At 34.6% G+C, this 26074-nt stretch overlaps 1 protein-coding gene across 2 annotated transcripts in view; it reads left to right on the top strand.

Annotated features, from left to right (window-relative positions):
• PALS2 (protein associated with LIN7 2, MAGUK p55 family member) overlaps positions 1 to 26074 on the top strand; it is a 68728-nt gene that overhangs the window by 26283 nt on the left and 16371 nt on the right. Inside the window, exons 3-10 of one of the 2 annotated variants that reach the window (XM_077775350.1) lie at positions 1036 to 1188; positions 5008 to 5160; positions 6513 to 6740; positions 17264 to 17305; positions 18772 to 18903; positions 21476 to 21575; positions 21901 to 21969; positions 23521 to 23682. In XM_077775350.1, the coding sequence (XP_077631476.1) occupies positions 1036 to 1188; positions 5008 to 5160; positions 6513 to 6740; positions 17264 to 17305; positions 18772 to 18903; positions 21476 to 21575; positions 21901 to 21969; positions 23521 to 23682 (1039 nt within the window). The remainder of the gene's footprint in view (positions 1 to 1035; positions 1189 to 5007; positions 5161 to 6512; positions 6741 to 17263; positions 17306 to 18771; positions 18904 to 21475; positions 21576 to 21900; positions 21970 to 23520; positions 23683 to 26074) is intronic. The other variant, XM_077775351.1, reaches the window with a different exon arrangement.

Genomic DNA, 26074 nt, shown 5'->3' with positions numbered 1-26074 from the left:
CAGTTTGATTTTAAAACTCTGGTTTACCCTCACTGTCGAAGGTTAATTAGGGCAACTTATTTTCTATGAGAGTGTGATTCATGGTCCATTTTCCATGGAAAAGATTGTGAGATTAAAAAAAAAAAGACAACTTAAGATACAGAAATATGAGAGGATCACTCCACTAACAAAATCATACAGTCTTTCAAGGTTCAGTTTAAGAGCTGCCTTCCCTGAATTGACATTTTGCTGAATTTAAAAATTGGAAAATGGTAGCTTTAGGATTCTGGTGCTCCCAAATGGTTTTCATTATTTTTTAATAGCAGCCCTTATAATGATTATATTCCTATTTTTTAAATTTTTATTCATAATCATTTATTTTCATAAAGCATAAACAGTATCACCTAGAGTTTGAGCCTAGATTAGAAAGTCATAAGGAATTTATATTGGCTAGACAATATGTTCTTTAAATGTCATCTGACCTATTCAGTTTGTTTTTCTTTTTTTAATTAAATTTTTTTTTAATAGTTTATTGTCAAATTAGTTTCCATTTTTAATTAAATTTTTAAAAAGTTTTTGTAAGGTTTATTTTTGAGAGAGACAGAGACAGAGAGAGACAGACCGACAACAGCCGGGGAGGGGCAGAGAGATAGGGAGACACACTCTGAGGCAGGCTCCAGGCTCTGAGATTTCAGCATAGAGCCCAACGCGGAGCTGGAACTCATAAACTATGAGATCATGACCTGAGCCAATGTTGGACCCTCAACCAATTGAGCCACCCAGGTACCCCTGACCTATTCAATTTTTTCATGGTTTAATTATAAAAACAAGTTTTCCATGACTTTTAGGTTAGGAATAGAAGCCAAGAAGCATGATAACATTTACTACAGAATCTATATATTGCCGCTGATTGGACTATTAAATTTGGTTTCAGTGAATCAAACCTTGGAGTAATTTTTTTTAAATATTTTTTTATGAAAAAGAAATCAAGAAGAAAACCCTGGTCTGGAGCAAAACAATATGTGTTATGACTTTAATATACGGTTATCATTTCAGGCTCACGAGAGGCTAGAAGATTCAAAACTAGAAGCTGTCAGTGACAATAACTTAGAATTAGTCAATGAAATTCTTGAAGATATCACTCCTTTAATAAATGTGGATGAAAATGTGGCAGAACTGGTTGGTATACTCAAAGAGCCTCACTTCCAGGTAAGCTTTGCCTATTACTTTCCTACCCAAGTCCCCTGTATTCCCAAAGTATTCTCTTTTAGCAGTTAAGTTCCACTGTAAGGTGATATATTTAAGATTTTTTTAGAGCCATGTTTTATAAATATGTAAATTCCAACTTAGGTATTTTAATATCCTTATATACTGAGGGTACAAAAGCAGACACACATAACTAAAATGCAGTACATTAGTGTATGACAAAAAGACATCAGAATGGATTTTCCTTTGTGTAATTAAAACCAGCTTTGATTCACCATCAGACCACATGCTATGGATGTTTTTCTTACTGTGATAATGGATTTTCCTTCCTCACTACCAGTTTCACAGCCCTCCTTATTAAAGCTGTTGCAGTATTGCTTCTGAGACTGAGATGCAGTTGATGACCTTGGAATGAGAACTGTGTAAGAATGGAAACTTATCCATAACATATACTCCACAGGTGCAAAAAAATAAGTACAATTGAAACAGTGGCCTGTATCAGTGAAGAGTTAACCTGTTTAACAAAGAGTCAGTTTCAGAAGAGAAAGGGAAGGGGGCGGGGAGATTTCTTATAAACCCATAGTTAAGTGTGGATTGGGACAGTATTCGAAATATAGATCAATAGAAGAGAATCAAAATCCTAGAAATACATCCACATATATATGGCAGCTTGATTTGTGACAGAGATACTGCACTTTAAGAGAGAAAGAATGAACTATTCAATAAGTAATCCTGGGATAGAAGAATAAAGTGTCACCTGCTTTCATTGCAAATCTTAACATTGAAAATCAAGTGGCAAAACCCCTTTGCTTTTTCTCAGGGACTTTCTATGACCCGTCAACAGTGTGGCTGCAAATTATGAAGGTTTATACTGATACGATTTCTCCATGAATCACTATCTTAAGTACAAAAAAAAAAAAGGACAGTTCTCAGAGACATCTTTTGTTGGTACTAGTTGATTAAGATCTTATTTGTCAGAGTAAACTATTTGGACCTTATGCTGAAGACAGTAGGAAACCATGAGAGGAGAAAAAAGGGGAGTTTATAAGAATTTTCAAGTTTTAAGCAGTAAAATCAGTAGGACTTGGTGATTGATTACACATGATAGTTACAGAGGAGGGATGTGGGAAGGATAGGATTTATGAAAAATAATTGGTGGCCCTCATTGAGATAAGGAACGCTCGAGAAGAAACTGATATGTTATTGTTAAGGTAACTGGCCAAGTTGAGTTTGTGATACTTCATAAGCATCTGGTAGAGCTTTCAGGCATGCTGTATATTTTTCATGAATACATAAAACTTAATGAGTATATGAATATATATAAAGTTCACTGGGTCACCTGGGTGGCTCATTTGGTTTAGTGTCCGACTTTGGCTCAGGTCATGATCTCCAGTCAGTGGGTTTGAGCCCCGTGTCGGACTCTGTGCTGACAGATAGCTCAGAGCCTGGAGCCTGTTTTGGATTCTGTATCTTCCTCTCTCTCTGACCCTCCCCTGCTCACGCTGTATATCTCTCTCAGAAATAAATAAAAAACATTAAAAAAAATTTTTTTTAAAGAAATAAATATTAGCAAATACTGACAAGCAAAAATTTAAAAATTAAGGCATTGCATTCTTAGTAGCCAGATCACTACTGTACCATTCTAGTGCATATTCCTCCATACTTTTTCTATGCATGAATATACATATTTTTTTCTTTACTGATTGAGATCGTTTTGCACAAGGTATTTTGTAACTTACCTTTTTTTTTTTCAGTCATTGATTTCCACTTTTTCAGTTTAGTGAATCTTCACCTTGTGTAACATGCATATTCCATTCAGGCATCTCCATTTGATAAGAAAATATTCTTTAAGCTGGTTTGTAAATATGGGTTTCCAACCTAGACCCAAATGTGGCATTTGGTTGGACCATCCTTTCTCCCTTGATTATGACGTTGACCTATTAAGAGACCAGGCCGCTGCCCTGCAGAATATCCCACTGTCTGGATGAATTTGGTATTCTCTTTGCTGTGCTGTTTAGTTATCCCTTCTATTTCCTGTAAACAGAACTTCTATCTAAAAAATTGATGATTCAAGTTAATTATTTGGAACTAGAATGCATTACTATTGATGTGATACCGCATGAATTAAATATGTCAGATGTGTAACACCTAGTTAGCTCTCCATTATTGATACTGAGATTGGTCCCTTGATTAAGGGCAAAGATAGTCTAATCCTTCCTTTGAAATAGTCTTTGCTAGGACATAATCTAGTTTGTTATTATTCTAGCATTTTACAAGTGCTATTTCTTGTCCAACTATTTATCTACTTATCAACACAAATTAATGCTTGCCTGAGTCAATATTTTCATTAGAGCCTTCAAAATGACATTTTTCAGATTCTGCCATTCTACATTTTGTAGCTGCTGTTCTCATATAAAGAGAGAGTTTTTCCTCATCAACTGGGTTATTTGGTTACCACATAATACATTTCATACTGAAAAGTCAGAGAAATGCCTGATCCTTCCCTTCACCAATTTTCAAAGTTAAAGAATTGTTTAAAATAGCAGTCTCGAATGGTAACAGATGAGTTTTTCAGTCCTTCTGTTTTTTAAATAGAATTGTGCAATTATGGATTTTTCATTAATTCAGTGTGTTTCAATCCTCTACAATCCTTACTCTTTTTGATTTTCAAGTTAGCATGACTTTGGCTAGTTGTGGACAAATTTTTAGTCCATGACTCTGAACCTCATGAGAGTTCTGGAAGTTATCAATGTGTAAGTAGTAGTGCAGTCACAGGAGTCGTTGATACTGCCTAAGAAAAGGGCATACAGTGAAAACTAAGCAGCCCAGGTTAGAGGTTTCAGCAACTTATAGCTTTTATACGAATAATCTTTACATATGGATTGGTGAATTTTCCCTTTTGAAATTTGCTTTAGTTACTTACAGCATATTTTCATGAAATGACCAGAAATTACCAATTAAGCTCATATTTTGATTGCTTCTATTCTGAATCTGTTGACATTTTCTTCCTTCTTTCTGTTTTTATTTGTCTTTGAATTTGCATTGCACCCACTCAAAAAGTTAATTTTTTGACTCAGTTTTATGTTGGATATACACAATTATAGTATAAATGAAAAACTAAAATACACAAATAATTGTAAGAAATTCCTAGAAAGCTAGATCAAAGTCCTCCTTGATGATAGCGTATACATAGTAAATGTAGGAGGTAAAATTATATTCAGGACCATTACTAGCTCATTAGTTTTTTCCCTTTAAGATATATATTTTATAGACTAAGCCTTTCTCAGTGATAGACCATCTCTCATCACTGATATGCAGATATTTATCCATTTTCTATTGGATATCTTTTTAGCAGACATTTTGTACATGTGAAGAATCTATGGTATTACTAACGTAACAATTTTAGAGTAAAAATGAGGGTCTGTCCCATTTGAATTTGTATGATGCCTAATAAACAGGGATTGATGATAGATATTGAATGATATTGCTGATGATAATGGCAGCAGTGAAAGTCAGTGCCTTCTGTGCACCACATTTTTGAAGACTAGGGTCAGTTTCCACTGAACACTTTAAAAAGAAAATTCTAAAGCTCCATCAATCTCTGCAAATCTTTGAAAACAAGAAATATAATACTGTTTATGTTACTGAAACTATTTATATTTCTTTAGAAGATTCTGTTGCCTTTGATTTAACTCCTATTTTAGAATTTAATAACGTGTGCCTTGGAATGTTTTAGCACTCCACTTGGCTAATTAACTCTTACTTTTTAATGACTTAGTCCATCAGTAATTAATAACCACAGGCTGTTTTGAACCCTTATAGTCACTCTTGGAGGCCCATGATATTGTGGCATCAAAATGTTATGATTCACCTCCATCAAGCCCAGAAATGAATAATTCTTCTATCAATAATCAGTTATTACCAGTAGATGCCATACGTATTCTTGGTATTCACAAAAGAGCTGGGGAGCCATTGGTGAGTAGACATATCAATGCCTTTTAAAATTTGAAATCTGACATATTTGTGGTTTATACATTGTCTCATTTTTTTTTCCTAATTTGTATTATGAAAATTTTAATTCATGTTTATCTGTTTTATCAGTGTTTTTTGGCTTGTATGTAAATACACAACTGAAGCTCTCTCCACTTAATATAGCCTACAGAATTAAACCAAAAAAAAGTTAAGCTGAAATAGAGGCCAGAAATTTGATAATGGTCAGCAAAAATTACAGGAAATAACTATACTCCCATTTCTTTCATCCCTTTGAAGAAATGAACTCAAGTTGCTTGCTAATTATAGTATCAAAATACAGAAGAAAGTTATTAAAAAATGAAGGCATTGGGGCTCCTGGGTGGCTTAGTCAGTTAAGTGTGTGACTTGAGTTCAGATCATGATCTCACAGTTCGTGAGTTTGGACCCCATGTCTGGCTATGTACTGACAGCTCAGAGTCTGGAGCCTGCTTTGGCTTCTGTTTCTCCCTCTCTCTCTCTGCCCCTCCTCCACTCATGCTCTGTCTCCGTTTCTCTCTCTGTCTCTTTCTCTGTCTCTCAAAAATAAATGAACATTAAAAATAAAATTGAAGGCATAGTAAGACTCTGTAAATAGTGAAGTCTTCTATTCCTTGCTAAAGCTATTATATCTAGGTCCTGATTATAAGGAAAAAAGCTGGGAAAAAGGCCATTAGAATGCATAAATACTTTTTCTTCTCCTTTGAGCTTCTTTTTATTCTGTGGAATGAAATTTTCCTGGAAGTCCTTTTTAATGGGGTGTGTTAAATGTCGCCACAATTGCCCATGGTTTAATAAGATTGGAATATTGAGAGAGGTGGAGTGCCTGGTGGCTCAGTAGGTTAAGTGTCCACCTTTGGCTCAGGTCATCATCTTAATAGTTTGCAAGTTCTAATTTGAGCACTGCACTGAAATCAATGTAGAGCCCACTTCAGATCTTCTCTCCCCCTCTCTCTCTGACTGCTTGCATGCTCTCTCTCTCTCTCAAAAATAAGTGTTTANCATGGAGGAGGACACTTGTGGGGATGAGCACTGGGTGTTATGTGGAAACTAATTTGACAATAAACTATTTGTAAAAAAAATAAAAATAAAATGCATCATACAGGAAAAAAAAATGTTTACTTATTTTTAAAAAAGTAAAAAGTATTTAAAAAAAATAGAACATTGGGAGAAGAGAGAACATGAGAAAAGGTAGGAACAATTCACTTACCTACTTTTAGAACTATTATACACATATTTATAAATATTTAAGATTTGTTCCTAATAATATAAAATCAGTGATAATTCTGTTTTTTTTTTTTTTTTTTAATTTCCTTTAGGGTGTAACATTTAGAGTTGAAAATAATGACTTAGTAATCGCTCGAATTCTTCATGGAGGAATGATAGATCGACAAGGTCTGCTTCATGTGGGAGATATCATTAAAGAAGTCAATGGCCATGAGGTTGGAAACAATCCAAAGGAATTGCAAGAATTACTGAAAAATATTAGTGGAAGTGTCACCCTAAAAATTTTACCAAGCTATAGAGATACCATAACTCCTCAACAGGTTAGTAGTAAAATTCTTCGTAATATTAAAAATACGTTCTTTTCTTTAATCACATTGTTGGGTATAACTGCCGGTTGCTACTTTTTTGCTAAAGAGAAAACTATGATTTCAATGTTCTGAATTGCCTTATTTTGTCATGAGTGAATTTTTGACTTTTTAAATAATTAAAACGATCTTCTAAGGAAGAAATAAAGAAATGTCTTTGTGAACACTGTGAACCTTAGCATTACAGAATCTACAGGTAGACATCTGAAAAATCATGAAACCTTTTAGTCCTTAATCTAGCAAACATTTTTGACACCCGTCCTGGGCATTGTATTAGGCCCTGTGAGAGGATAAGATATAGATAGCTCCAATTAGCTCTTGCTTAGTGTTCATGTGATGGGCTAAATTGGGAATGTGGCCAGAGAGGATTGAGAAAAATCTTCAATACCTCGTTTGTACACATTTGACCTGATTTTTATAACTAACTTTTGGGTAACATAGATTGTTGAACAGAGGAATGTTTTAATGACACTTATCATCTAGCTTCATCATGTTAAGTGAACTTCCAAAAGGAGAGAAGTTATTTCATGTAACCCAGAAGCAGAGTTTTGGAGGTGTGAGAGGGTGATTTGTGAGACAACTCTAATGGAAAATTAACACTGAGTTCAAATACAAATGCTGCCACTTACTAGCTTAGCCTCTCTTGTGCTTCATTGTTTCATGTATGTTAGGGATAATATTTATTTTCTCAAAAGATGATATGAGGATTAAATGAGTTAATTCATACTCTCATAGCAGTACCTGACGCATAGCACTCAACACATGGCTGCTGCTATTATTGTGATGATGATGACGAGGTAATGGTGGTGTAACAGAATTGTAGAGAAAGAAAAGTAACAAAGTGATTGCTGAAAAAGATTTGGCAATCATGGAGGGGGGTGGTGTTAGAACTGAGGAGAGGGTTTTCAGACCTAGATAATGTAGACATAGGAAATATCTATCCGTGTTTCAGATTGATGCCTTTAATTATTCAACCTTATTCCACAAATTTATTGTTTCCTAAGTGAAATTATAAGTTTTTACATAAGATACTGCCAGTGGTCTTATTTTCAATGAGAATTTAAAAGTCTGGTTTTTATATTTCCATATAATTCTTTGATATAACATGTTGAATGTCTGTTTTATATTGTTCGTTGAAGGATAGGGTAGTTCTGAGTTCTCCCAGAGGTAAGGATGCTAACCTTTACAACCCCAGGCTTTATTTCCGACTCACTGGTTGCAACAACTCATGAAATTTGGATGCTGTCCCTTTCCAAGCCAGTTGCTACAGGGATTCATTTTCCCCATAGGCTTCCCTGTGTGCTTGTCTGTCTCTTCCCTCCTCCGTGACCATGGCTCCCTCCCCACCGCAATGGCCAGGATCCCTTTCTCTCTAGGTCTTGTCTCCATACTTCCTACCTTCTTCAGTGTGGCCTCTTCTCTACCTTTAGTTGTGGAATTTGTTTTGTCACTCTTAAGGTAGATTTCTGGTGTATTTAGGATGATTTGATCGTTATGTAATTGTATTTGTAGGATAAGGCAAGCCTAGGCTCTTCCTACTCCACCACTATCCTCCTCACTAGGACAGAATATTTAGTCTTGAATTTTATTATGTATATTTGACTTCTGAAAATAAATAGGCTTGTAATGAACTTTGGTTGGGGTGAAGGTAGAGACCTTGTCTTCAGAGAAAAGAATCATGAAAGAAACGAGTATTTGAAATTAGATATTTCACATCACTAGTACCTCTCAGACTACCTGCATTTTTCAATTGGCACATTTCCATTTGGACCTGAATAGTATGGAAAAGCAGAATTTAAGATTTATTTATTATTTTTATTATGTTGTGATAGTTGGGAAGTTCCTCCCCCCACCCCCGCCCCATGGTTTAAACCAGGATTCTTACCAGTTTACCAAGGCTGTCATGGACTTTTACAGGCAAGATAAATTTTTATAATATTGATATGTTACATGTTAGCACTTTGGCTCAAATTCCCATAGATTCTATACCTTGTGAACTGGTGTGAATCGTGTGAAATGCCAGTATATTTAGTCCTGTCTTAGGTATAAATTTATCCCCATCCCATGCCTTCTCAAACTCTTCTACTAGTCTTTAGAACTGGGAGAAAAGATTTAATGGGTTAGGAGAGGTCATCCAGGCCTGAGGCTGTTCTCAGGCCTATCTATCCTATGATAAAAAAGAAAAGAGACTATAGTATGAAAGCTTCCAAAGGAGAGCTAAATAAAACCTATCTAAAGTGTTTAAAGTGAGTAAGGAAATGATTACTGATTATGTTGGAACAATAGGCATTACCAGTGACTGTCCTGAGCAAACTATGGTCATCTTTCCTAAGAGGAGTTATGTAGAGGCAAGAGCGTTTAGCCTCTTAAGCTCTTCCGGTAGAAACTCCACCATGTATCCCTAGTGGGCCTATCTTTACTCTTCCTCTGAACTGCTTGTGAGAGCAAAGCGAAGCCGGGAGCCCCCCTTGCTGGGTGGTGGTTTTCAGAGCATGAGCAGTAGATCATTTTTATCAGAATCATTTGAGGTGCTTATTAAAAATTCAGAAATTTTCGTGAGACCTAAGGATCTATAATTTTAAATTTGAGGCCCAAGTGAATTAGCAGTTGTAGCTATTTCTGAAGTTCTTCGACTTACATAAAAGCTTTGGTTCCCAGAGGCTGCTTATAATTCCATTTGTTCATTAAAGTCAAACTGATAGGAATTCTCTTATTCATCTTTAAGGTCACCATGACCTAGGTACCAAAAACATAAGAAAATAAATTATAGTTCGATTTCATTCAAGGGTATGCATGTAAATATTTTCAACAAAATATCAGCAAAGGAAATTTTATGATATATAAGAAAGATATGTCCAAGCTGGATTTGTCCCATGTGTGCTAGGATGGTTTCATATTGGAAATCAATATATGTAACCAAGCACATTAGCAGATTTAAAGAGAAAAACCTCGATGCAGAATTTGGTAATATTTAATACATATTCATGATTTTTTAAAAGATAAGTAAATTGAGGGGCGCCTGGGTGGCTTAGTTGGTTAAGCATCCGACTTTCACTCAGGTCATGATCTCACGGTTCGTGGGTTCGAGCCCCGCGTCGGGCTCTGTGCTGACTGCCAGCTCAGAGCCTGGAGCCTGTTCCAGAGTCTGTGACTCCCTCTCTCTCTGACCCTCCCCTGCTCACGCTGTCTCTCTCTCTCTCTCCTAGAAATAAATAAAACATTAAAAAAAATTAAAAAAAAAGATAAGTAAATTGAGAAGAAGGAATTCCTTAATCTTACTTAAAAAAAAAAATACTATTCTGAATAGTTGAATATTAGAATCATTCTCTTTAACATCAGGAACTGAACTCTCAGCTGGTCTGCCTAAGACCACTTGGGTGCAACCCCACTCTTCCACGAAGCCTCATTTCCACTCCAACAAGATGTAAGAACCTATCATAAACTTAAGAAAAGCTTCCCAGACTTCAGACATTGTACATTGGTAAATGAACAGTATTTCTGATATTAAGGAGGTAAGTATATTTGCAGACTAGGGAATGATTATTTATTTTAATAATCCCAATGTTCAAACATCTCTAGAAGCAAACATTTTTATCATTACCAGCCATGCCAAGACACAGCAGCTGACAGAAATGCCACCCGGCTTCTTAGACTAACTTGGTATTGCGAAGCTTAAGGATATTACAGTGGCTGGATGGAAAAGCACCACTTGCTATTGGAGAGAAGGGTGATCTTCAGAATTTTGATGAGGCTTCCAATATTGAGGCAATTGACTAAATTTGTTTAAAAAATAATAAAACTTCAATAGTTTAGACTGCTTTAAAAATTTTTGTTTAGGATGAATATATAAAATGTTAAAATATAGAAACCTATAGTATTTTAAATTCTGCTCTTTAGTTATTGCATGTACACAATTATTTGTTTGTAGTTAGTTAAGCCAAAGAAGCCAGAATATAAAGTTTAAAGAGTGATTAATAAAGTCTTTACCTAGTTAAGAAAGTAAGAGCTAGGAATGATGTTCACTAGCACTTCTTCTATTTAATATTTTACTGAGAGTTTCATAAGTAGAAAAAGACAAATTATAGAAGCAAAAAGTTTGGAAAGGAAAAAATAAAACTTAGTATTTTCAAGTAGCATGATTTTTCTTTGCACAGAACACCCCAAGACTATAAATTATTAGAAACAAGAGAGTTTAGCAAGATATTTGAAAATAAGATTAATATGCATAAGTCACCTCCATTTCTGCATGTCATCAACAAACATCAAGAAATGTAACTAAGACAAATATTGTTTGCTGTAGAGTCAGAGAAGGTCATATTTATGTCTAGGAATAAATCTAACAGAAATATTCAAGGCCTCTACACACACACACACACACACACACTCACACACACACACACACAAATTATGATGATCTAAATAAATATATCATGTTCATGGACAGGAATACGATATTATGAAGATGTCAGTTTTCCTCAGAAACTTTTAGATTCAGTGAAATTCCATACAAATTCCAGTAAGGTTGTTCAAAGTATTTGATAGGATGAATAGCTGAGACACTTTTGAGGCAGAAAAGTAGGAATGTGGCATTACTTATATGTAGGAATTAAGTACCTTGGTATTGGCCTAGGAACAGATAGAATGATCATTGGAATAAAGAGTTCAGAAAGAGAGCTATCACATGTACTTCTTTGATAAGATGATAAATCTTTCAGTGAGGAGAGACTATTCAGTGAATGAAATTGTTTATTAAATGCGGATAACATATAAAGTTATTTTCCTGTCACTTTACATACACAAATCAAGTAAAAGGAGACACAGTATCAGTGAATATATGAAAAGATACTGAAAAATCAGTGTGAAATACCATTTTATACCATTCAGTTGGCAAAACATGTACACGTGATTCTACAGTATCTCTTCTACACAGCTGGTGGTGATGTAAGTTAGTATAAGCATACTGGGTAGAGTTCAGCGTTGTCAGAGTTGAGTGTTCACATATATCCAAACACAGTAATTTCCTAGAGCAATTCATATGTATGTACAACTGAAAACAACAAGCATGTAAATATCAAAAAAATTGTATGCTATAGTATGATGCTACTTTTAATGTTCAAAATAATTAAATACATAGTTTTAAAGAATGCCTATATATACACAATAAAACTATACAAAAGGAAAGCAAGGTGTTAATGAGCACAGGATTCAGGATAAGGGTTACCCTAGCTGGGGAAGCCAGAGTGATGGATGGAATGAGAGAGGAGGCCCACTTAGGGTTCTAGCCTGTTTTGAGTATAATTTATGGCTATTTGTCACATTATTAAAGGAAATAAACACAAATAGGTTTTGCATGAACCAATAAATCAAGTGTGATGTAAATTAAGAATAATTACTATAAATTTGAACAGTGTAGTTTAATAGATTTTTTTAAAATAAATTTTTTGATAGAAGCTTAAGTGTGTGGCCCACAGATGGATATTTACCAAATAGGAGTGTTAATTGTCCCTCAAAGCTTTTTTAACCAAACACATGTTTTAGCCTCCCTGCTCATTTCAAAATGTGTGTGTGGCATCATTTAACTGAGTAAGAGGAGTTCATGTAACTTGGAAAATCTTTAGGAAAATAACATCCTTCCTTAATCATCCTGCTATTGTCATAGGGAACTTCATAGCAACTCTGATTGCTGCATTTACCACCTTGTCACTCAGTCTGATTGCAAATTCAAATGGACCTGAAAATATGTGTTGAGAATGAGGGTGTGTGAGAAACTCTTGCTCTATGTTCAAACAACCTTCTGATTTCACATAAGGGTCATGGTAGAGCTGTTTCTCCAGCCATTTCATCCATTTAATTTATTTTCTCCTATTAATTATCATTTGCACAGGCCCAGCATAATTCTGTGCAATATTTTATTTTTTCAGTACATAATGTATAGTTTTAAAAAATGTTTATTTACTTTTGAGGGGGTGGAGGGACAGAAAGAGAGGAAGAGAGAATCCCAAGCAAGTGTTACACCTCAGTGCAGAACCTGGCACAAGCCACGAACTCAAGTCGTGAGGTCATGACCTGAGCCACAACCAAGAGTCAGACACTTTGACTGAGCAACCCAAGTGCCTCATACTTTTACAGTTTTTATCTTTACTTTTAAAAAATATCTTTGAGGTGTGCCTGGGCGGCTCCGTTGGTTAAGTGTCTGACTCTTGATGTTGGCTCAGGTCATGATATCACAGTTGTGAGACCAAGCCCCATGTCAAACTCCATGCTGAGCGTGAAGCCTGCTTGGGATCGTCTCTCACCCTCTGTCTCTCTCTGCCCCTCCCTTGCTGTCACTTGCTCTTGCTCTGTCACTCAAAACAAGTAAACTTTTAAAAAATACCTTTGAGATAAATCTTCTATAAATAGCATATATTTAAAGTGTACAATTTGGTAAATGTAGACACATACACATACACACCCCTGAAACCATTAGCACAATCAAAATAACATATATATGTATATATCACATCCAGAAATTTCTCCCCTGCATTCCAGACAAGCACTACTCTGCATTCTGTTTCTATAGTTTACTTTTTCCTTATTTTTATATAAATGAAAGCATGCAACATGAATCTTTGCTGGGATGTTTTTTTTTTTTTTTTTATTTTTTTTTTTTTTATTCATCNATAAATGTTTGCTGGGTGGTTTTTTTTTTTTTTTTTAATTGTCTTCTTTCACTCAGCATAATTCTTCTGGGATTCATCTATTTATGTGTATTAGCAGTTGATTCCTTTCTATTGTTGAGTAGTATTCCATTGCTTGGTTGTACCAGTTTATCCATTAACTGGCTGATGAACACTTTTATTGTTTCCAGTTTGAGGCTATTGTAAATAAAAGGTTCTGTAGACATTTACATGTAAGTTCCTTGGATGAACACCTAGGATTGAAGGATTGGGTCATGGTAGGTACATATTGAGCTTTTAAAGAAGTCCAAACTATTTTCAGAAGTGGTTGTACCAATATACATTCCAGTCAGCATACTGTACATCTTCACCAACATTTGGTATGGTCAGCCCTTGTAATTTTATACACTCCAAAGGTGCATAGTCGTATCTCAATATGATTTTAATTTGTATTTCCTAATGACTATCTAATATTGAGCATCTTTTCGTTGGCTTATTTTTTAATTTCTATTTTGATGATTTGTTTTCAAGTCTCATTCTTTTTTGTTGAGTTGTTTTTTGCTTTGGGAGTTCTTTATGCTTCTTTAATGTAAGTATTTTATCAGAATTATGATTTATAAGGATTTTCTCACAGTGAAAAGGCTTATCTTTTCATTCTCTTAACGGTGTAGTATAAGGAGCAGCAGTTCTTAATTTTGATGAAGTCTAATTTTTCCTTGTTTTCTTTTACAGATCATGCTTGTGTTCTGTGTAAAATATTTTTGTATAGCCTAATGTCATAAGATTTTCTTCTGTAATTTTTTCTGAAAGTTGTATAGTTTTATGCTTTACGTCTAGTTCTAGGATCCATTTACTCTACGAGCTTTTGTATAAGGGGTAAGATATGGGTGAAAGTGGGAATGCACACAGATACCCAATCTTCTAGTGCCATTTGTTAAAAGGAATATTTCTTTCATCACCTTTGGAAAAAATTTTGACTATTATCTCTTCAGACTATTTTACTATTCCTGTTTCTCCTGCTCTTTGATGCTATCACTTCCACATACATTAGGCTCCTTGAAGTTGTCTCATTGCTCAGTGATACTCTGTTCATTTATTTAAAGTCTTTTTCTACTAATTCTATCATATTTATCATTTCTGGATCACTTTTTCTCTGTATCATTGTTAATAGATTTTTTTCTACATTTTAGATTATATTTTCCTGCTTATTTGCATGCCTGGTTATTTTTGATTAGCTGTCAGACATCACAAATTTTACCTTATTGAATGCTGGATATTTTTGTATCTAAGAATTTTTCTTAAACTTTGTTCAGGATACTTAAGTTACTTGAGAGCAGTTTAATCCTTTCAGATCTTGCTTTTTAAGCTTTAGGTGCAGCCAGAGCAGGAGTAAGTCTAAGGCATAATCCTTCTGACTATTGAATGCCTCATGAATTACAAGATTTTTCCACTCACCTTGATGAGAACAGAAGCTATTCCTAACCCTATATGACCTGCTGCTATTGCTCCCTATCATGCTAGTTCTTTATGTGAGTTTGAGTAGTTCCTTATACCCATGCACAGATCAGCACCCTGGTGAAGACTGGAGGAAGTGCTCTGCAGTTCTTGAGCCATTTCTCTGTGCAACCCTTTCCTCACTGATTATTCTGTACACTCTTGCTACCCCGTCTCCCTGGTCACCCAACTCATCTCCTCAACTTGGAGACTGCCAGGCTCTACCTAGATTCTTCCTTCCTGAGTAGCAACCTGGAAATTTTCTTTATGCAGTTAGCTAGGGCAACTGAATAGTTCACCTTGTTTGTTTCCAACTTTTAGGGATTGCTGACTTCCTTGTCTTATGTCTTTAAAAATGGTTGTAAAACTTTGTCCATTATTTTAGTTGTTTCAAGCTGGAGGGTCCTTTATTCCTTCATCTTAGTCAGAGGTGGGAATCATCTTTTATCTTTTATTACAATAAGAATTTAATTTTTAAATAGATGAATCATTCCCATGTTTCAAAATTTAAGAAATAGGTATTCAATTGAAATCTCTCTTCTAATCCGCTGCCAACCTAGTTCTCACTCCTCATAAGAAACCATGCTATTATGGGGCGCCTGGGTGGCTTCATCAGTTAAGCATCGGACTCTTGATTTCAGCTCAGGTCATGATCTCATGGTCCGTGGGATCGACCCCTGTGTAGTCAGTGCAAAGCCTGCTTGGGATTCTCGCTCTCCTTCTCTTTTTGCCCCTCCCCTGTGCACTGTCCTGCCTCCCCCATATAAATAAACATTTTTAAAAAAAGAAATTATGCTATTAGTTTATCTTTCTAGAGTTTATTTATATGCAAGGAAGTAAAAATTATATATTATTATTCCCCTTCCACCTCCTTTTGCATGAAAAGTTTACACTATGTAAACTGTGTACACACTACTTTGAACCTTGGTTTCTCTCACGTAACCATGTGTGTTTAAGATCTTTCTTTGTTGGTACATAGACTGCCTCTTGACACATACCACCACCTCCCCACCCTTTTTAATAGCTGTGCAGTGTTAGTTACATCACATAAATTTACCATCATTTATTTAACCAGTTCCCTAGTATTAAACAATTAGGTTGCTTCTAATCTTTTGCTATTAGGAATAATTTAGCAGTTAATAGTCTTGTACATAAGTCATTTTGCATATGTCTGAGCAACATTGCTGTTTAATACATTCCCAGAGGTGGATTACTAGGTCAGGATTTTTGCATTTGTAATTCTGATAGCTTTTGTCAAAATTGTTCTCCAAAGGGATTAAACCAGATCTTCCACTAGCCTGTTAGGAAAATGCCTGTTGGTCCATAGTCCTGTCTACAAAATGTTATCAAATATTTGGATTTCTGCTAATCTGAGAGGAAGAAAATGTTATTAAAATACAGTTTTGTTTTGAGTGATATTGAATATCTCTTGTGTGTAAAAGCCATTTGTACTTCCTGTTCTTTGTTGTATGTACTTTAGATTATTGGTCATTCAGTTTTTTTCTTTTAGTGATAAGAATATGAGATTCACGTATTTTAGTAGGTTGTGTTTAGTAACTTAGTAATGAATGAACCATTAATATATGGTCTAAAGTAAAACACTATACAATGTACTTAATAAGTTATAATCATACTGAATCTAGTCAAATCTCTAATAACTCTTAAGATCATTACAGAATGTTTAGATCAAAACCTTCTTTAATTTTTCAGATAGATTTTTAAAATTCGAAGTAAAACCAGGTTAATCTGAGATTTTGAGCATGAGAGTAATGTTATTTTTTTTTGAGAGTAATGTTCTAAAATTAGGTTAATAAATGAAAAAATAAGAATTGTTCCCTCTAGAAATCTTTTTACTTTTGAGTGATGGGTTTTCTTCCATAAGTAATGACATTTCCAGAACAATTTGATGAGAATAAGAGAATAGATATTTAAAATTTGGAGTATCTCAGAAAATCTGAACTTACGGTTACAATATATATGTTGTCCCACAGATAAGAATGATAAACACATTCCTGGTTAAATGACAGGATGCTCTTACTATTCATTTGGTGTAGCTTTCTTGAGAAATAATGAGTATCTAAGTATTTTTGCAGCTTTACATACCCATCCATTTTCTCTGCCTCATCTCAAGCACCTCCATGTTTTTGTTTCTCTCATTTATAATTTTCAGGTATTATATATACTCTATGGATAATTACTTAGGGGAGTAGTTACTTTACCAGAATAGTGAAGTAATAAAATGGGCCAGTAGTTTGTTTATATTTTGTTAATTTATTATTAGTTTAAAGTCTGGCTTTATTTATACAATGAAAAATATATTTTTAGAGTTGCGTCAGTATGGAGAGGCATCCAGCACACGTCCGTCAGGTATGATGTCATTCCAGGACATTCTCTGGTACTCCAGTTTTTCTGTCTTATCAGCCAACTAAATTTACCTTGATTAAATAAACTTAATAATTGGGTTCTTTTTTTCCATTGCCAAAACATTGAGCTGCATGCCATTGTCAATTTAGCCAGTTGTCACATTTTAGCAATCTTAATATTGTTTGTATGCTTGCTTTTTGAATATTTCTATAATTGTATATCAAAAGAATTATTGGCTTACTGATTTTTTTAAACAATACTTAGCCTTTCCAAAGTTATTGAAAATGTTCTGAATGCTTTCTATCAAAATCATCTAATTGTAGATAACTAAAATTTTGTCACATGTACCCAGGCTTAGTTACTTCTAAATGATTTTAATATGCATCCATCACGTTATATTTTACCCCACTAATAATAATATCTATCTGCTTGTGTTACCTGAATAGCTAGTTTGGTTACATTTGTAGAAGTTTGATAACATTGTCATTTTGACTAATTTTGTGCTTTTCTGCTTGTTAAAGTTTACCTGATTAATGCCAAATCATTTCTTCAGTAGATAAAATTTGAATTTTTATAAATATGCATGAAAAGTTTTAAGAATATAATCATTCTGAAATTGCCATCAAATACTGAAAATGCCTAATAGAATTTAAAGTGAATAGGCAAAATATTCCAGTTATTGGAGATAGTAACTAATAGTGGTAACTGACACACTTTTTTTATTAATATATTTTAAAGAAATTTGTATGGTTCAATGAATTTAAGTTGGGAAGTAGTTTCAAGGCGTTTTCAGTATTTTTCTTACAATTTACTTAATGCTAATTATTTAAATTAGAATAAGATGATTTCAAAAAATATTTTCCACCCTCATTTTGGCCAGTGTAAATCAGTGTAATTAAAAACTATATATTACCAGTGAGGAAAGTTGTTTTTTTATTTTTTTTAAGTTACTAACTGTATTTCAGGTGTGACTTGAACATGAACTTTCGTTGTTTAACTTTGGTTTCAGGGCTCTTTCATAAAGTCAGTCCTAAAAACAAAAAATGGTTCTGATGTATCTGAAATATATGCCTTAAACCAGCTGCATATATTGTTTCTGGATATTAATCAGAAAGCAGCATTTAACTGCATTTAAATTTATGCAGCATTATGTAGAAAATCATGTGAAAAGATTGAAGGAAAGTGTAAGAATGGTCGAATAAAATGATTGTCAAACTCTACTGATTTAAGATTAGAAGTTAAAATAGAAACAAAATTTTAATTGTAGTACTAATGTTTATTTTTTTCTTTTCTGATACCAAAGTATTAATGTCTAGAAATTGATTTTTATTTGAATGGAACAAGTTCCTTAGCTGAAGTACTAAACACATTTCCAATTACTATTAAATCACAGATATTTGAAAAAGGTTTCAAAAATCTAGTGACAAATGATACCCCTATACTGTCTTAAATTGTGCTATGTATTTTAGGTATTTGTGAAATGTCATTTTGATTATAATCCATACAATGATAACCTGATACCCTGCAAAGAAGCAGGATTGAAGTTTTCAAAAGGAGAAATTCTTCAAATTGTAAACAGAGAAGATCCAAACTGGTGGCAGGTTAGTATGCTTCTCAAATTTCCTCAACTGCTTTTTTATTTTCAATCTTAGATCTGGCCAGTAGCTGAATATTCAGGAAGAAGGTATTAGCATTTGTTCCAATGATTTTTCCTGCATGAACAGCTCCTGCTTCATGGCTGCTAATTTTGTGGACAGAAGATCAAATTGAGAGGGAATTTGTGAGTAGCTGTTAATAAATGCAGAATTAACTAGCCTGTGGAGATATTCCATTGGTTTAGGAATCAGATCAGTTGGTTCTTCCACATCAGTGACTGCAGTAAAATATGATATTGGGCAAGAACAGCTCACTTGGGGTCATCCCTTCTTAGTATTTGCTTGTTTTAACTAGAAGTGTTTATGTGGAGAGTAGCATCTCTCTCTTGTGTCCTCTCTATATATGTACATTCATGGCAAATAAAACATAAGTTTCTTAACCTCTTAAATCTATTTTCCACCTATTCCCAGTTATTGAGAAATCAAGGTTTGCTTTATGATCAGTGTTAATTGGTCTTGGTTGAAATCTGCGTATATGGAAAGGGATATGTGTTATCACCGTATTTTCCCTTGATTTGATTTTCTTATTTTCTTTTTAATGTTTGTTTATTTTGAGAGAGAAAGTGCGTGCAAGCAGGGGAGGGACAGAGAGAGAGAGAGAGAGAGAGAGAGAGCGAGAGGGAGAATCCCAAGCAGGCTCCATTCTCTCAGCACAATGCCTGATGCAGGGGTCGATCTCACAATCTTAAGAATCCTGAAATCATGACCTGAGCTGAAAAATCAAGAGTTGGTCACTTAACCCACTGAGCCATCCAGGCGCCCCACCCCTACTTCATTTTTTAAAGATCTGTGTAATCATGTTCTTTTTCCTTTCCCCTGATACAGCTTTCAGAAATCTCTAACAGGAGTAATAAGCCTGCTTTTGTAACTGTTTACACCAGCTAACAACCACAGTATTCAGAGTTGAAGAGGGGCGCCTGGGTGGCTCAGTCGGTCAAGTGACCAGCTTCGGCTTAGGTCATGATCTCACGGTTCATGGGTTCAAGCCCCACATCGAGCTCTGTGCTGACAGCCAGCTCAGAGCCTGGAGCCTGTTTCAGATTCTGTGTCTCCCTCTCTCTCTGACCCTCCCCTGCTCTCTCTCTCTCTCTCTCTCAGAAATAAAACATTAAAAAAATTTTTTTTTAAGTTGGAGAATCTGACAAATCAGAAAGTTTAAAATCCCTTAAACTGTCAGAACAATGTACAGTCTCATTAAAAAGCAAGGTATATGAGGAAGGGATCCAGGACCTACCTCTAAACTCTAAAAAGTAAATGGAGATAGTAGTAACTCACATTAACTCTGATAAGTTATATTGACTTCTAAGGGGGAATGAATAATGAGAACAATCTTACTAATGTGTCCTTAAAGTTAAATTAAGACATTATTATGTACAAGTGCACTGTGAGGTGACAGAACTAAAAAATCGTTAAAAGGAGTCTGTAATCTTGAGAGATCTCCACTGAATTTCTTAGAACTCTGATCAAAAAAACTTTCTGTGGTTGTTTCCTTTATTGAACTCTTTGAGAAAACTTTTCTCTTGTTCCCCTTTCTGTGAATGTCATCTTTCAGTTCTGTCTTCTCATACTGTCACCGTTATTTCAGTCCTTTCTTGCATTTTGGTAATCTATTACTTTAATTCTGTTTTTCAGGATGTTAATTGCTAAAAATGATACCAGATTTTCCTATGCTAGTTATAAAGATAAAGATACCAACTTAGTGGGATAAGCCACTAGCATCCAGTTTTCCCACCGCTATTCTAAAATAGCACTTTTTGGGATTTCAAAACTTAGTTCCTTTTTTAAAAAATTTTTAATGTTTGTTTATTTTTGATAGAGAGCGAGAGCGGGGGAGGGGCAGAGAGAGAGGAAGACACAGAATCCAAAGCAGGCTCTAGGCTCTGACTTGTCAGCACAGAGCCTGATGCAGGGGCTCAAACTCACAAACTGAGATCATGACCTGAGCTGAAGTCAGATACTCAACTGACTGAGCCACCCAGGTGTCCCCAAAATTAGTTTCTTTACAGTTAAGTGTAATTTTACCTATTTTAAACTTAAGATATTCAGATCCCCCTCCTCCCCATCCCTCACACCCTCTGTGTCCCTCCTTCCCTCCCCCTTTCTCTCTCTCTCTCTCTCTCTCTCTCTGGCTCGTAGGATTACAGTTGGTAGTGAATACCTTACCTTACCAAGGGTCCTAAGTGAATGTCCTATTAAGAAATAAAATAGTTTTTATCCTTTCCATTCTTTGACTAACTTAGCATTATGAGTAAAAATTTGGTGTCATTTAAAGATCCTATGTACGTTTGTGTTTTGGTCCCCAAGTTTCAATACCAGATTGCAGATCGATTAGGTGCCAGTTGATTATTCCTTAGTGCTAAGTGTTTAAATATCTTTACTGACAGTGCCATGAATTTAAATCTCAAGGTCAGCTTTTAAGAACAAATGTGATATATTTTTACTAACTGTTGATTGTCCTGCTTATTAGAATATGGTCTCAAATTTTGGTCATTGAGATATACAATTCATTTGATTCTAGGCTAGCCACGTAAAAGAGGGAGGAAGTGCTGGTCTCATTCCAAGCCAGTTCCTGGAAGAGAAGAGAAAGGCATTTGTTAGAAGAGACTGGGACAATTCAGGTGATGAGCTTAAACACAGTGTGTAACAAATAGTCCTTTGTGGTTACCTTTCTTTGCCTCTTTCCTCTGAATCAGCAAATAATTTACTTAAAATGTATCTGAAATCAATCCAGCCCCTCTACTTGAATCTAACTCTCTCAAAAGTAAACTCTTTGATCCCTTTCTGCCACCTGCTGGTATAGTATCAGAATTCAGTGGCTCAACTCACTTCTGCCCCCTTCTGCTTTGTAGGACACAACACTTCCACCCCTATAGAATATCATAGGGCAGTTTTATCATATTCTGACACACTGTTTTAAGTTATATTTGTCTTGTAATCCTTCAGGACCTTTTTGTGGAACCATAAGTAGCAAAAAGAAGAAAAAGATGATGTATCTCACAACCAGAAATGCAGGTATGTTTTAAATACTTTTTGAGAAGTCCAAGTGAGATAGCTTTATATCATTAATTAATGTGGCATAAACTCTAAATACATAATTTTAAAAGAAACTAATTCAGATGAATACCTAATTGTAAGGGGCTGTCACTTGAACACATGGCCCAATATAATAGGGAGACATTATTTAAATTTATGTTAGGTATGCTTATACTGTCATCAGTGTGTTTTATTCTATGAGTATAATTTACAATGAAATGAATTGGTTAGGATTTACGATTATATTAGTGAAGGAACAATGTTATTAAAATTTTTTGTTCAGAGAACTTTGATGGTGATTTATGTGTCATTTCCAAAGAAATGCCTTTATGAAGATATTAAAAGAGTTATGATTTAGGGCAGCTCTATTCTGTTATAACATTGTCCATGATATTTTTGGGAAAACAGTACTAGACCAAACAAATCTTAGTCTGATCTAGTAGGAGTCTCTCTTAAATCTTTTAGACTTAAAGGTAAATATGACAGTTATTCTTTTCAGTTATAGAGACAGATAGGAGTGAAATGCAGCTCTTTGAATGAAAAGGCCTTCTGAAAGGAATTGATAATTTTTTAAAGTACTTGCTGGACGTCAGAGCTGCTTCTCTACTGGTACTAAGCTAAATAGCACACTAAAAAGGGAATAATAATAGTAATAATAATAAAATGAAGGGAAAAGAGATTCTCTCAATATTGGTTTAATCTACTGTGGAGAAACTGTGCAAATAAAGAGTTGCTGTTAAGATAATAACCTAAGAAAGAAGTCTTATTACTACAGATTGAGAGTTATAATCCTAATAACAGATAATATACTTATTAACTTCACTTTGGCCTTATTATTTTATTAAATACATGTCCTTAAAGCTTTTTTGCAAAATAGAAACCTTGTAATTTTCTCATGGACTAAGATTTAATTTTGGAGTATATTTTGACTGAAAATAGTTCGGATCCAAAATTTTATTTTGTACATAAATTTAGAATCTTAATGCTTAATTATCAATACGTTTGTGTGCATTTTGTTAATCAAACTGGTATTTGTTGAGTCAGCACATGGTATTTGTTCTTTTATATTATTTTAAGGCCGTACTCATTCTATGGGACTTATTTAAGCAGCCACACTAGTTATACCACTGTCCTTTATATCGGATACACACTTTTTGCCTGAACAAATTATAAAAGAGAATTTGCAGTTTGATTATATATATTAAAAGAATTATTTCTACAACAAGTTGATAAGAAAGGGTTTAATGGATAGAATATATGATGAAGATAAAACATGGCCTCTTTCTAGCTTCCTTAGCCAAATTTTTAAGGGCAAATGTATAGAAACAGATATTTAAATCAAGATTGAAAATAATTTATTGTACTTTACCAAATTTATAAAAATAAATCTATACTAAATCAGTACAGTTCAAGTGATATTTACTTGTTGAGACAACCTGGCCCTTACTGAACAAAATTGCAGAGGTTTATCATCCATCTAAAAGGTAAGTGAAGTGAATATGACAATTTTCCATTTCCTTTTTCATTTAGAATTTGATCGTCATGAAATCCAGATATATGAGGAGGTAGCCAAAATGCCTCCTTTCCAGAGAAAGACATTAGTGTTGATAGGAGCTCAAGGGGTGGGACGAAGAAGCTTGAAAAACAGGTTCATAGTGTTGAATCCCACTAGATTTGGAACTACAGTGCCATGTAAGTTTTCTCTCTTTTCTTTTTGTTATTGGCATCATAGAGTAGGTGGAACAGATTATGTTTTTATTTCTAAATAATTTTTTATTTAGAAAATAGGAAGGCAAGTAGAAGATACTGAAAAACTCGGTGACTCTACAGCTGTCTTGAAATAACACTGTAGCCCTGTCGGCTTGCTGTCCCGCAGCAGTTATTTCTCCAAACTTCTGAGTCCAGAGATGTTAGTTAAATGCAAGTACTAGGAGTTGTGGCAGAAATCAGCATTCACTGTGTATTTTCTTGTACCACTGATGTCTGTCTGAAAAGTTGTATTTTTTACCCACTTTACCATAAAGGAAAGAGGGAAACCTGCATCCTCAGATACTTCCAGTATGGCAATTCCTTTGTGAATTTTGTGCATTTTCGCTGGTAGCCCTGTCCTACAAGGTCGTAAACCTGATTTTTTGATAGCACATCAGCAGCAGGAATCTTCCAGAGCAGGTAGCATTAATTAAGGTTATAAAGGTTGACATATAAAATAAAAATACTGATGGGGGAAGTATAATAACCATTACATGAGCCAAGCATTCATTTTGTCATCTTTGCATTTATTCCGTATTCGCATATTTACATGGAAAGTTAAATAATGTCAGAAGTATGCTTTTAAGAATGAAATCACATTAAAGACTTAGATGATGTCATAGTCTTATAAGAACTAATATACATTTGTCTTTATTTTGGATATGTGTGGGCCTTTGCATGAGGTAATATACATGTTCTTTCCTCTGAACAATGCAGGAGACCAGCCATTTTCACCTTATATAACTCTTCTTTCTGTACTTTTTTTGCTGTCCAAGCTCCCTTTTCATTAACAGTATTTCTTTAGGTACTTTAATGCCATTAAGGTGTTCTGGATTAATCCTTAGCCTAATGTCACTCTGTCTCTTTTCAATGAATTTTTGAGTTTCTCTACTTGCATCTAGTATATTTTGAGGTTTAATTTTCAGTGAGTGATCTTATTGCTAAAACTCTTAGGGATTGGTTGGGGGAGTAACCATGTACTATTTGTAATCCCTTTGGGGTAAGGCTTTGGATTTCATTGTAAGCACTTTAAATCACTAAATTCAGACAAATTCTGGTTAAATAGTTAAGAAAATAAAAACCTCACTGCGACCAAAGTGTTTTAAGTATTTTAAAGTTTTTATTTTTCATTTTTATCAAGTTAATATATGTACAGTATTTTAATCAAGTACCTAAAGATGATGTAATCGAAAAATTAACTGCCAACCTTGCTGTATTCCACCTTTGGCTTACTAGAAGCAGTTGTTTTTCATCTTGGTTGCTATTTATTTGGGTAGTCTTCCACATTTCTTAATAATATCATCATTCTGCAGTTTATTGGATTATCCAGTGTAGGCCTTACCTATTGACTTCCTGACTCTCTTCCCAGTGTAAAAATTGGTCTAGTTTCAGTTCATTGCATTTTATTTTCTAGAACAGCTTTTCTCTCCTTCCATCCAGCAGTTGCTGGAATTCCTTTTCTCTTCCTGTCTTTACCTTGATTTTTTTTGCATGTATGTGTATGAATGTTTTAAACCAAAAACTCGTCCAGTAAGTCATGTTTATTTTCCGGAGAGTTCTGTCTCAGGGCCATAGGTCTTCCTGCTTCAGTGAGGCCTGCCTGCCTTCCACTCTGGCTGCCGTCCTGTTAGCACAGGAGCGCCTCCCTTTGTTGCTGTCCTGGGTTGACAGCAGCCTGGTCTTGCTGGAATGGGTCCTCTTGTTATTTCACAAGAAATGTGTATGAGGAATGATTTCTCTTTGTATTTGCAGACGTATATTTTCTGCGCTCTATTTGATTGTTTAGCTGAGAATATAAATCCTATCTTTTAAAACTCAGAAGATGTTACTCTTGAATCCAGTTCTATTAAGTCCAGTGCCATTGTAATTCTTGTTTGTTCATACATGACCTGATTTTTCTTTGTTTCATTCTGTTGTTTTTCAGTATTTTGAAATTTAACAATGATGTGCCTTTGTGTGCATTTTTTTAATTCATTGTGCTGATGATTAGTGGGTTCTTCAGACTAGAGATTCATGTCCCTCAATTCTGGGAAATTATTATATCTTGGATGATTTCTCCATATTTTCTCTGTTCACATTTTCTAGAATTTCTGTTAGCTGAATGTTGAACATCCTGGATTCATCTCTCTCTCATCATGTTTTCTGTCCTTTATCTTTTTATTCTATTCTTTAAAAGATTACCTTGAGTTCATTATTCTGTTCCATCAGTGTTTTATCACAATCATATTTTTCATTTTAGGATTTTCTGTTTCTTGGTGGTGGTTTTTTCCACAGCATTATCTGTTTGCAGAAGCTATGTCTTGCATATCTCTAAGAATAGTAAATAGAGTATTTT

Source organism: Crocuta crocuta, unplaced genomic scaffold (genome assembly GCF_008692635.1).
Source record: "Crocuta crocuta isolate KB4526 unplaced genomic scaffold, BGI_CrCroc_1.0 scaffold197, whole genome shotgun sequence".
Lineage (NCBI taxonomy): Eukaryota > Metazoa > Chordata > Mammalia > Carnivora > Hyaenidae > Crocuta > Crocuta crocuta.
The sequence above is the reverse complement of the archived record's forward strand: the minus strand, read 5'-3'. Positions and strand labels throughout refer to the sequence as shown.